Genomic DNA, 12,038 nt, shown 5'->3' with positions numbered 1-12,038 from the left:
CTAAATATATTACTCAAAAGTATATGGTTTGTTAACGTAATAAGTAAATAATGAAAAACTATTCGAACCAACCAAACTAAGTATCCATCTAACCCTGTTACTCCTTTTTAGATCATAGTTGCATGATACGCTTGTGACTACATATTTTTAGGTTGACACGTTACATATGCATGTTATGTTTTGAAAATATACTAAACTTAAGCTGTTAATCAATAGGTTGAAAACAATCAATTAATCAGTGCTCAGCCAAGATTATATAAATCATCAATAAAAATATTGGAAAAGAACTTGCATGGTTGATGTACAAACAATCTAATATCGTAGCATAGACTTTGAGAATATTGACTTCACGTAATGAGTGAAAACACAGCACACAACAACAAGTACTCATCGCTTGGTTCATGCTTCTTTAGACCCATATTTTCTCTCGTTATGCATACTTCTCATATTGAAAAATGAGTGATATCATTCTCTCGTACGCTTCTCAAGTTTGTTGGTCCGTGATATCTACAATATCTGGCTTACACAAATTGTTCTCATCTACAGTTTTATTATCAGGCTGCTCGCATCTTAGAAGTGGTAATTACCAGATAAAACTAAACTATTTGGTTGTGTTGAAAAAAAAAAAAAAACTAAACTATTTGGTTGTATTCTTGTTGTGTTTTATAATGAGAGTTGTTCTGGTTCGGTGGTTCTCCCTAATGTTGGATATCCATTATTAAATGCGATGGTGATGGGTCATGTGTGATGTAATTTTTCATGGGTCATAGGTGATGTAAGTTCAAATTTAAAGTAATATTAGGGGGTGTTAGTGGGACTTAGATTTCTATAGAGTTTGTTGATTTTAAAAGTTGAGAGATTTGTTAAATTTGGAAAGAGATGTAGAGAATTTTGTATATTGTGAAAATCTATGAAAATAAAGTAATGTAATGATTCTAAGAATTCAAGGTAAACATGTAGTATTCTCAAAATCTTAATTTGTGAGTTAAAATGATAAGAATTCAACTCCCAATAACAATTACTTTAATAGATTTGTAAAATCATTAAAATCTAAACTTTTTGAATAACAAATGATTTTGTATAGAGTTATAGAATCATCAAACCAATAACAATAGATTTTAATGAGAATATGAGAATCCATAAACCAATAACACTAGACTTAGAAATTCTAAGACTCATTATAAATCTCATCCCCACTAACACCCCCTTAAATTGTTGGGAGCATCTATCTGAGTCCAGGGAGCATCTAATCCTCAGACTCGCATAGAACATCCAACTTTACAGATCTTAATACTGATTTTCTGTACTTACAACAATAACTTTTTTAGTCTTCATATATTATTATCCTTCACATATTCTATACTCACTACTCAGTATTGGGAACCCAATAGAAAGTGCCGAGGAAATCAGAGTTCTACAAATAGAGGGTTCTTTTATAAATATAATGATAACTGTTGTAGTTAAAGAGCAACAAATATGGTAAAAAAATATATTACTAGTGATTTAAAATGTTAAAATATTTAAGACTGAAATATGAGCAGTGCAGTTATTGGAACACAACAAAAGATGTGACACTTCAAGGGAACTAGCTGGTGTCGGCAGATGTGCAAGCAACACTGCAAAAAATTTAGTACATTTTTATTGGTTAAACCTCCCTTTCTATTGTTTATAAGTGAAATTATATAACACAAATTTTGTTTAAATATTTTTGGCATTCGATTTGTTTTGATCATTTTCAAGTTAAAGCTAAAACAAAAACAAACAAAAAAGCTACATATGTTTTCTTGTTTTTCCCTCGAAATATCTTTTGATAATTTTTAGTCACAATATCCACAGTAAGATCTTTCTTGATTTTTGTAATAAATAAAAAAGTATGAAAAGTTATATTGTAGTCATAGACATCCATCTGAGTCTGTGTAAACTGTAATACTTTAGATTTTGTAGGTTTAAGTTTGATTTGTTCTTTTTGCTTAGCTTTATTTAGTGAAAGTGCTTTTCATTTGCTTGGCTGCATTGGTTAAACCTTGAAACTAAAGACCTGATCCCACAAGACTGATTTTACAGAGATGGCACAACAACAGCTATGTTCTGGATATAGCTAGTACATACTGAGAAATATATTGCTAATGCCATCATTATAGTCAAATTTAAATATGATGAATACCTGCAGCATCTGTCAGATGTTTATCTATTTATTAAATTAAAGGTGGGAAAATTAGATTAGGGCTTGAGTCTCCTTAGATTCAGTTTTTTTTTTCCAGTTGGTCTTGTAGTAAGATTAGATACATGAAATTTAGAGTCTTAAGTTACTGCCATTGGGATTGATCAAGGTACAATTTTTTCAAATAATTATTTTTAAGTTTTTGTCACAAAAATAATCTTGACAAAAATCAAAATAACTTATTTTTATTTGAAAATTTTAATATTTATTTTTTATTTTTTTTTTAAATTTGAAACATATCCCCAAAACTCACCCTTTAACTCTAAACCCTAAGTCTATAATAGTTAACCCTAGGGTAAAAATATATTTTTACTCTTTAATAAAATTTATTTTGGTCATTTTTTAATTGAAGACTATTTTTGTGACAAAACTTAAAAAATGGATATCCAAGGGAATTTCTCTTGATCAAGATTATAAAAACATTTGTATACTTCTGTTATAATATGTTTACAAATGTTAGTTTTCCTTGATTGAGGGTTGAGGCTTTTTTCTGTGTAGTTTCTAAGTTAAGAATATTTATTATACATTTTGTAAATTGTTTATTTAAATTGTGTAGACCCTCAAGGCTAATGATACTTCTCTTTTTTTTCTCAGCTCTCTTCCTTTAATAACTTAGCTGTTACATTTGCTTAACTTACAAGTTTTGCAAATATTACATCTCTATGATTAGAACTTTTGGAGATGAGAGGATCTCACATCTCTCAAAAGTGTAAAGCACTTTCTCTCCCAAATCAATGTGTTGCAGGACCATCTTTTTGGACGCTCAAATGTCAAAAACCAAGAGCAGATGATGAGAGATGAAAAAGAAAGACAATGCAGATTGATACACCAAAAGATAGCCAAAGTTCTCAACTTACAAAGAAACTTGTAAGATAACCTAAACGAAGAAGAAACCTCAAGTTAATGTTTCATCATGTGTCTTGGAAAGTTCTTGATCATAAAGTTTTCTCAAACTCCATTACATTCCACAACAGCTTCAGCAGCTCGTCTAGGCTTGCTTTTCCTCCTGCTCCCATTCTGTCTGAAACCAGTAGATGTGGACTTGGTGGAACTGGAACCATCTCTACTTGATTTTGATCCTAACCCATTCTCTTCTTCATTGGCATCCGTATTGCTTCCATTAATCATCTTCCTCTTCCTCTCGTTTTCTTCTTTTTTACTTGTTACTGAACCATCCTCTTCTTCTTCTTCCTCCATCTTCTCTACCAACTCTTCTTCTTCATCTTCCTCCTCTTCAAAATCATCTTTCATAGGCTTCTGTGGCCTTCCTCTTCTCCTGTAAGCTGGAATCTTTTCATCCTCTTCACCGCTTCCATGATCTTCCCGAGCAGATGCACTCTGCTTCTTCCCTTTCCCTCTACCTCTCCTCATTGTCTACAAACCCCACTCAACAACACTACACTATACAGAAACCAGTTAGAAAGACGATCTTCATTCATTTCATTCTCCACATGCAGACTACCAACAAATCAATCAAGTTACATATACTCCCTTACACGTTGCAGATCTTTTAGAAACTACCTAGTTAACCATGGAGGCAAACACACTTAAGACAGCCAATTATAAACAAGAAAAAATGATTCTATCCCAAGCACTGACCACACATCTTTTAACATCTATCTCAAGATTCCATTTCGGCTCCTATTCAATTACTCAGAGACTATTCATGGATTATTTGACAAGCTAAGCTACAAAAAAACGTTAGAGACTAGCTTCCATGATATTCCGTTGCATGAGCAGTTAAATGATAAAAACGCTAACATTAACTTGTTTCAAGTCTTATCCAGCTTCTTTAGAGCAACTCAAAAGTATGATCGACCTTAACATAAATCCTAAGGAAAATAATACTCACGAAGGAGAAAAGAGACGAGACTCACCTATGTCTAGCTAATAATACCAATGATCAGAATCTTTGACACATGAATCAAGTTACTCAAGAAAAGAAGAAAAAAAAATTACTCAAGAACCAAACCAGACAAATAAGAATGGTCTCTTTCTTTCCTCAGATACACACACTCAGCACTAGCAGCATCATCCTCTAAACCATTGGCCAATGGATGACTTCTTAAGTCCTCGTTGAAGATGAGATACGAGATTTTTCACATTCTTACTAATCACACGCGCTAAAGTAAGAGTGTGGCTCTCACTCACATTCTTGTTACTGTTAGTAGTGGTGCTCTCGAGCTGTCTGTGTGGATATGGATGATGACAGCTCAACTAGCAGTCTCTGCCGAGTGTTGAGAGACGCGTTGATCAAATAAGAAGGATATTTATCTAATGGGCTTAACACAAAGCCCATAAGGCTTTCCTTTGGTAAATATTTGGGCCACATTTTGATGATCAAGGAACCCGTTTCTTAAGTTACATATAGTTTTATATACAGGAAAACATTCAATTCGATTAGATTTCCGAAATATGATTTTCCGGTTATTGATTAAATGAAACTTAGAATCGGATCATATATAAGTTTATAACAACATGTGGAAAAAGAAAAAGTTTATAACGACATTTCTATTGAACTACTCCCAAACTCTTGCGTACATGCATCATAGGTAATAGGCCACTGAAGCACGTCCAAATGCTTGGAGATAAAAATATACGATGATGTAATACGATTTTATAGAATTATAAATTCCTTTAACTAGTAACCAATCTTTAACCCATTGAATCTACCAAATAAGCTCATCTATCCTTTTTAGCCAAGAAATGACTAATTTGTTTACGTTATATTGGACATGCAGAACAACACGTAAAAACCAAGTTGCGTGTTACCTTTAAAGATGATAATTAACCACACATTATTCTAAACATTAACCCCTCATTTATAATTTGTAGTCTTGTTTCTGGTGTATTTTTGTCAACTGGTGAATATATATGGTTTATGCCTCGATTGAGGAGTAGCTTTTTTGGCGAGCTATGTATACTTTGATTCATAATTATTCGGTGTTATAGTATGATCAAGAAATTTAATATGTCTATACAAAAATAAAGAGTAAATAATTGTGTTATGGTGGTTTCCTATAATTGTTAGAGGTAACACAAAGATGAATAATTAGGGAGGGAGCAGTTGCAAGTTGTTTGAAATTTGAAACCAACACTTCATCGCGTTTGTGTCATCTCTGGATTCTCATTGTCTTATAAGTAAATAGCGGGGGCTTGTAGGGATACAAACGTCAAGAGAGCCCCTTATAAATAGTTAAGATTGTTGATTAATGCTCACAAAATAAGAGTGTGAGAGAGTCTCCTAACTCGTGGTTGAGTCATGCAGCTCAAAAGGTCATCATCATCATCTACTCCAATCTCCATGAAACTCAAAACCATGTTTCTAAACCTCATCACCCACTCTCTTTACAGTCTTTTACGGTCTCTCTCCAAAGCAAAATCCATTCTTATAGAGATATCTAAACACAACAAGAAGAGGTTATTCATGATGATGTTTTACCTAAAAATGTCATCCATTCACCAACGCAAGGTCTTCTTCGGGTCCTCATCCTCCCATGTTGTCCATGTAACTAAGTCTTTCTCTATCTCCCTACATGCTGATGAAGACGAGGATGGTCATGAGTCTGAGTACTTCCAGTGGCTAGAAGAGGAGGTTGATGAGAGTAATAACATTAATGATGATCATAGTGTTGGTGATGTTGATATTGATCGTTTGGCAGATATGTTCATCACCAGCTGCCATGAGAAGTTCTTGCTGGAGAAGGTTGAGTCTTATAGGAGATACCAAGATATGTTGGAGAGGAGTTTGTGAGAATTGAGAACTGAGAGAACCAACAAAGAGTGTTTGTTTTGTTCTATGTTAATTAATTCTTGTTTGATGGATGTCTTAGTCAATAAAATGAAGATGAAATATTTATAAACATTATTGTTTTATTGAGAAACTTTCTCAGTATATAAAATATTTACCGAAAAATTTAATATTTTCGTAGGGGTTGTTGACATATAGATTTAGAGAAAAAATTCAAAAATATGAAAATATTGTTTTAATGCATAGTTGCATCTTGCACTAACATATGATGAAGGTCAAAGATGTTTAGAACATTTGTTGTCTCCGTTTCTCTAGAAAACAATGATTTTACAGTGGTTAGTCCACCAATTTAGGGAGTATTATGAAGTTTTACTAAATTAATTGACAAAACATTAAAACGATGTCCATGTACCATGAAAGAGAGTTTAATATACATTAATACAAATGTAGAATGTGTTTAGAAATTTTAAAACAACACTAAATATCATAGGCTTCAGTATATAGAATATTTACCGAAAAACTCAATATTTTCGAAGGGGGTTAACACATAGATTTAGAAAAAAATTCAAAAAATATGAAAACATTGTTTTAATGCATAGTTGCATCTTTCACTAACATATAACGAATGTCAAAAGAGTTTGAACTTTTGTTGTCTTCGTTTCTCTAGAAAACAACGATTTTATAGTGGTTAGTCCACAAATTTATGAAGTATTATGAAGTTTTACTTAATGAATTGACAAAAATTTAAAACGATGTTCATGTACCGTAAAAGAGATTTTAATATACATACAAATGTATAATGTGTGTAGAAATTTTAAAACAACAATAAATATCATAGAGAGTATTACAAAGAGGTACCAAAATACATATTAATAATAAGATGGTTTGCTATGAATCATACTCCCAATTATGCATCAACATCATACTCTGACTTGTAAGCAAAAAACTCTGTTCTGTAGAGAATATACACATGACATGTTGATCAAGTACCCATTATATATATATATATATATATATATATATAAATTAAGAAAATATTAGCATGTGCACTCTCTTGCAGAAAGGGTTTACGAAGTGTAATCAAAACAGAGAATCTCTAAGAACTTGGCAACTTGGGAAGATTAAAAGAATTAAACAAAAGTAGATGTTTAAGGTTATTCATTTTTTGATCAAAAAAAAAGTTATTCATTTTAAACAGACTCAACTTAGTTGTTGGTTCTTGTAAGAACACAGAAGGAACATAAGAACAATGGCTAGTAACATCTAACTATATCATATTCAAAGAGCTTCCACAACGTTTGATGGCGGTGTCTCCAACCTCGTTAGAACTTCAGGCACTCCTGCAGTATCTCTTACTATCTACACACACAAAAAAAGCACATAAAAACTTGGTTAGTGTAACGAATTAGCTAGTTTAATACGATCATGAACGTTAACCAAAATGTAGAATGGACTTACAAGAACCTCCTCATCTAAATAAGATATCATGAAGAATCTCTCAAAAGATCCACCTAAAGCAGATAACAACACACTAGATGCTTCACATCACAAGTCAAGAGAAAATAACGGTTCACGTATATATATAAAGAACAAGTGGCTTTCTTTCTTACTCAGGGGAATCCTTAGACCACTGGATAAAGTATCCTTGATAAGATCAGGAAGCTGCTGCAACGTTGTGGTGGCTTGACCCAATGCGCCTTTAAGCTGTTCAGGAACTGCTTCTTCAATGACCGTTGGGGACTCAACCATTCCTTCCACGTATTCTTCTCTCAGCCTCAGAGGTCCCTCCACAGTCAACTTCGATGACAGAATGATCTTGCTTTCTATCTGCAATTTTTTCTAGCTACTGTGAGAAGGGCCGGGTCTGAACACAGCCGCGTGAAACATTGGCCTTAGACCCTCCAAATTTTTTATTAAAATTTATAAAGAAATGTTTTATAGCCCCCAAAATCTCAGATCCGGCCCTAACTGTAAGAAACTTAATTTACATAAACAAATGTTAAAAGCATTTGAGTATGGTTACCGAGTTTAGTAGTTTGATATTAGCAGTGGCCTTAGCGTTAGCATCTTTAATCACTATCTCCATCCTTGAGAGGTTAGCCAACGTTGAAGGAAACCTCCTGAAACAACAACACAAACAGATTCAAAGAAAAGTTTGAAGGAACATGGTGAATGGTGAGCTTTAGGTAAGTAAGTACTGAACTCGAATATGACTCGAGCAGCTAGTAAACCAGGGCTTCCAGAGCCAAACCACTCGAAGTTCCATCTACCTTCAAAGCAAGGAGACCTGGAGAAAAAGAACAACCATTTCCCTAACATTGAAGCTAAGTTGGTATAACTAGACAAAAGTTAAAAAGTGGTAAACACATACGTAGTTGGTCTAGGAGAAGGGTTAAGCCGCTCTAAACTCGTTATCCTCTCGTTGACATCGATCCTTTGCATACTCGTAGTTTTCCCTGTAACCAAAGCCTCGAAGCCTCCCGCATCTTTTAACTGTTAGTCAAAAACACACACAAAGCTAATACTGTAATGGAAAAATAAAGCTCAACTATGCTAACATCATTAAAGATCTAAACAATTGAAGTAGTTTAAAAGGGTGTGAGAAGTTTTGTGTACGGCGAGAAGAAGAGATTCCTTAGCGGAAAGCCTCTCCATATCTCTGGCGTAAACTGAAGGAGAGCCTTGAACTGCTTCTTCCTGCACCATTGCTCTTAACACCACCCTTCTTGGGCATGAACTCCTCCTCCAACCTTTCACCATCGGGACAACGACGGAGACTTTTGACGGTGTCGGCATTGAGTTTGAGAAGCTCAATCGAACCGCAGACGAACCGGGAAGCGAACTCTGTACTACCAACGCCATTGAAGAGGAAGAAGGCAATAAAAACAAAGGAAAGATTGAGACTTTATGCAGCTAACCTCAGGATATGAGGAAGTACTGTTGTAGGTAAGGAGTTTCTTTTAAACCATTAGTTTGATTTTCCGGTTTAACCGGTCGGTTTCCGGTTTAAAGGCATTCGCTCTCTTCGTCGTTTAGTGCCCAAAGTTGAAACCTTTCTCTCAAATCCCGCCATGGAAATCGACTCTGAGAAGAAAACTCATGAACAGAAGCAATCCGATTACAGTTCCCTGGTTCGAAACCCCACTTACTCTGTTTTCCTCTGTTTTTTCCTCTGTTTTCTGAGTTTTTTTTGTGTGTGTTTTATATTGAATTGAAGCAGAGGTCAGTTACTCCGCTTGTTAAACCTCATAACTTTATCCACCCTGATGATACTCTGATCCTTGAAGACGAGAGTGAGAGAGTTAAGCTTGGTGTCTAATGTGTAGTTGGATATTGGTTTGAGCAGGAGCTAGGCCTTGCAGCATAGATAGTTCATGTGGGAGAGTTCAGCTTGGTGTCTAATGTGTAGGTAGTTAGATCAGTTATCTGACTCTGTTGTGATCTTTATTGGTTGATTTTTCTTCAGAACATAGATGACCTTGACAAGTACTCAGAGGCAGAAAGCAAACTTGATTTTGTGGAAAGGACGCTGAGGTGGAGACATCTTGCTCCTACTGCACCTAATACACTCGGTTAGATGAACCTAAGGAATCTGGAATGTCATACTCGTAGCTTTAGCATTCAGTTATAAGTTAAATCTCACAACAGCTGAAGTTGTTGCTACTTGTCTACAATCTTAATCTCCAAGTTCTAACCAGATGTAGTAACGAGAGACTAAACACCCTTTTTCAAGTATTTGGATGCTATTATTGGTCACATGCTCATTCAGATTTGTGCTGAACTTAACGAAAGAAAGTGGCTTTTTTTTGCATTTTCTTATAAAGCAAACTCTTTTTAACTTTTAACTAGAATTTAGGACACGAGTTCTTATGTTTGGCATGAAAAGGACAAAAAGTTCCGACCAGATGTTGTCGTAGAAGAACGTGAAAGACTGTAATAATAATCTTTAAAATAATATTAAAAAATAAGTACACAGAATTTCATGCAAAATGGCTCCTCCTTCTCTCTCTCTTCTTCATCTTTATTCGCTCAACGGCTATATTCACACTTATTTATTACAAAACCGTTTTCATTATTACACTAAAAAGCTCAAATACATTTATATATTCTCCATTATTCTCCAACGGTCCGTTACTTCGAAGCACTTTGCTTTATAACCACAACTATATTCATCTCCTTCCTTTAGTCATCCTCTCTTTTTCTTCTATATCTCTCACTCTCTCTCTCTCTCTCGATGGAGCTTGCTGTTGTTGTTGTTGTCACTGAAGCTACACAAATCCAGCACGTCAACAGGAAGTCCTCCGACGAGTTGCTCCGGAAGTTCGCCGATCCTGACGACTTAGACGAGCCAACAAAGTCAACGAAGCGCCCGAGGAAATCAGCTACTAGGAGCTCTCGAGAGAAAAACGGTGTTGACGTGGAAAGCAACACTAGTACTACAGGTTTGGTGGAGAGGAAACGGCTCTTGCTTGCTCCGGCCGTTAGTAAACGGCGGTCTATGTTTCTCCGCCAGATTGCTTCTGGAAAGTCACATCTCAAGAACAAGTCTCTCGTCAGAACCATCGGGAAGGTAGAGTCAAATCTCAACACTAACATTAAAGCTCAAGTTCTTTGTTTCTTTTCTTCAAAATTTTAAAACGTTTCTTTAATGCTCGTTTTGCTTTAGACATGGCGTAAAACAATGGAAGGAGCGTCAAGAGTTTTCATCGAGAAGCATTATAATAGACACAGACGTCTAATCAACGATGTTCTTTGAAGCAGCTTCTGCAACTCTTTGTTTTATTTTTTCTTTAATGTGTTTGTAACTTTATAAACGTGAATCTCTAACGTTTTATTTTACATTTCATTATTCGTTTGTACTTTTTTTTATTTGGTCAATTTTTATTCGTTTGTAACTTTTAAATTTCAATAATATCAATACTTTGATAGAACTTCAGTATCAGTAAAATCATTGAATAAAATCAAGTTGAAATTTTTTTTTTTTTTTTGGCTCAACAACAATTTTATATTATCCAAAATCATTGTCTTACAATTGGCTTATCAGCCTCTACACACAGATTCAACCACAAATGCACCATAGAATATAACTTAGGGACAAATGACGTAAACGTAGTAGTCTCCTTCGCTATTCTATCTGCTGACTTATTACCACTTCAAGGATAGTAAACCACTTCAAATCCTCCATTTGATGACAGTGACGTTGAAATATTTTGTATTATGGGTGCAATCACTGGCCAGATTTCTTCTATACCGTTCAGCATGTTTGCCAGCAGTAATGAATCTGTCTCTATAGTCACTCTGCTATACCCAAAACCCACCAGTGTTTGAATCGCCCATCTAATAGCTTCTGCTTCAGTCTCTAGCGCCGATCTCATCACTGCCATCTTCTTTGCCCCCGCCCACAGTAGCGTTCCTTGATGATCACGTTGAAGTTTTTCATACATATAATTATCCAAAATTAATGACACTCGACATTTTTGTTTATATAATATTTATGAGAGATGAATTACTTGAAAACAAATTAGCTAACAATGGTTTTATTTAATAGAGATCATATGTATGCTATAACAAACAACCTTTATAAGAAGCATTTCCTTGTGAACAATCGCCGATCCATTTTCTTCATCCTATCAGCAATCCCTGGGAACATCGTTGTACCACAGCTCAAATCAATGTGTTGCATACAGATCCTTCCTTTTCTCGACGTCACACTCCATGATCGAGTTGAAAGTAGTGTCATGAATACCATGTATAATGTAACACTATTTCTTAACTAAATGATTTAGTTATTGTTACATTTACTAGTTTATGATTTTACACATATATAAACAAATGTCAGAGAGAATTATCACTAAACTATTTAAATTTCTAACTTAAACTTACAGTAACTATCATGATTTGTACCAAAAGTATATATTTTCGATAATTAACACTCGAGTTACACAAATTGCATACCAAGATTGAACAGTTTTAAGAGTAGTTTTAATTCTAAAAGGTCTAGAATAGTAAATCAGAATGATACATTATCATACAGTGGTAAGAAAATGTAAAAAAGTAAAATAAATC

At 34.5% G+C, this 12,038-nt stretch overlaps 4 protein-coding genes across 9 annotated transcripts; 2 read left to right on the top strand and 2 right to left on the bottom strand.

Annotated features, from left to right (window-relative positions):
• Window positions 1-3,019: 3,019 nt before the first annotated feature.
• Window positions 3,020-4,445, bottom strand: LOC106450634 (cilia- and flagella-associated protein 251). 6 transcript variants are annotated; one of them, XM_013892334.3, is made up of 2 exons: window positions 4,194-4,445; window positions 3,020-3,617 (listed from the first exon to the last, which is right to left on the bottom strand). In XM_013892334.3, exon 2 carries the CDS (start codon window positions 3,590-3,592, stop codon window positions 3,170-3,172), a length of 423 nt encoding a protein of 140 aa, XP_013747788.2. In that variant the 5' UTR covers window positions 3,593-3,617; window positions 4,194-4,445; the 3' UTR covers window positions 3,020-3,169. The 6 variants fall into 6 exon arrangements, with proteins under 6 accessions (XP_013747788.2, XP_013747789.2, XP_013747787.2 ...); XM_013892335.3 differs by having other exon boundaries at window positions 4,181-4,429; XM_013892333.3 differs by having other exon boundaries at window positions 3,020-3,622; window positions 4,099-4,426.
• A 335-nt stretch (window positions 4,446-4,780) lies between these two features.
• On the top strand, window positions 4,781-6,086 carry BNAA05G02660D. Its single transcript, XM_013896618.3, has one exon. The coding sequence runs from the start codon at window positions 5,484-5,486 to the stop codon at window positions 5,973-5,975; it is 492 nt and encodes a 163-aa protein (XP_013752072.2). The 5' UTR covers window positions 4,781-5,483; the 3' UTR covers window positions 5,976-6,086.
• Window positions 6,087-7,113: 1,027 nt separating this feature from the next.
• LOC106450636 (probable plastid-lipid-associated protein 13, chloroplastic) lies at window positions 7,114-8,898 on the bottom strand. Its single transcript, XM_013892338.3, has 7 exons — window positions 8,589-8,898; window positions 8,344-8,465; window positions 8,176-8,259; window positions 7,996-8,092; window positions 7,583-7,799; window positions 7,431-7,483; window positions 7,114-7,331 (listed from the first exon to the last, which is right to left on the bottom strand). Exons 1-7 carry the CDS (start codon window positions 8,832-8,834, stop codon window positions 7,251-7,253), a joined length of 900 nt encoding a protein of 299 aa, XP_013747792.2. The 5' UTR covers window positions 8,835-8,898; the 3' UTR covers window positions 7,114-7,250.
• A 900-nt stretch (window positions 8,899-9,798) lies between these two features.
• Window positions 9,799-10,900, top strand: BNAA05G02640D. Its single transcript, XM_013896619.3, has 2 exons — window positions 9,799-10,542; window positions 10,639-10,900. Exons 1-2 carry the CDS (start codon window positions 10,207-10,209, stop codon window positions 10,726-10,728), a joined length of 426 nt encoding a protein of 141 aa, XP_013752073.2. The 5' UTR covers window positions 9,799-10,206; the 3' UTR covers window positions 10,729-10,900.
• Window positions 10,901-12,038: the final 1,138 nt, after the last annotated feature.

Source organism: Brassica napus, chromosome A5 (genome assembly GCF_020379485.1).
Source record: "Brassica napus cultivar Da-Ae chromosome A5, Da-Ae, whole genome shotgun sequence".
Lineage (NCBI taxonomy): Eukaryota > Viridiplantae > Streptophyta > Magnoliopsida > Brassicales > Brassicaceae > Brassica > Brassica napus.
The sequence above is the reverse complement of the archived record's forward strand: the minus strand, read 5'-3'. Positions and strand labels throughout refer to the sequence as shown.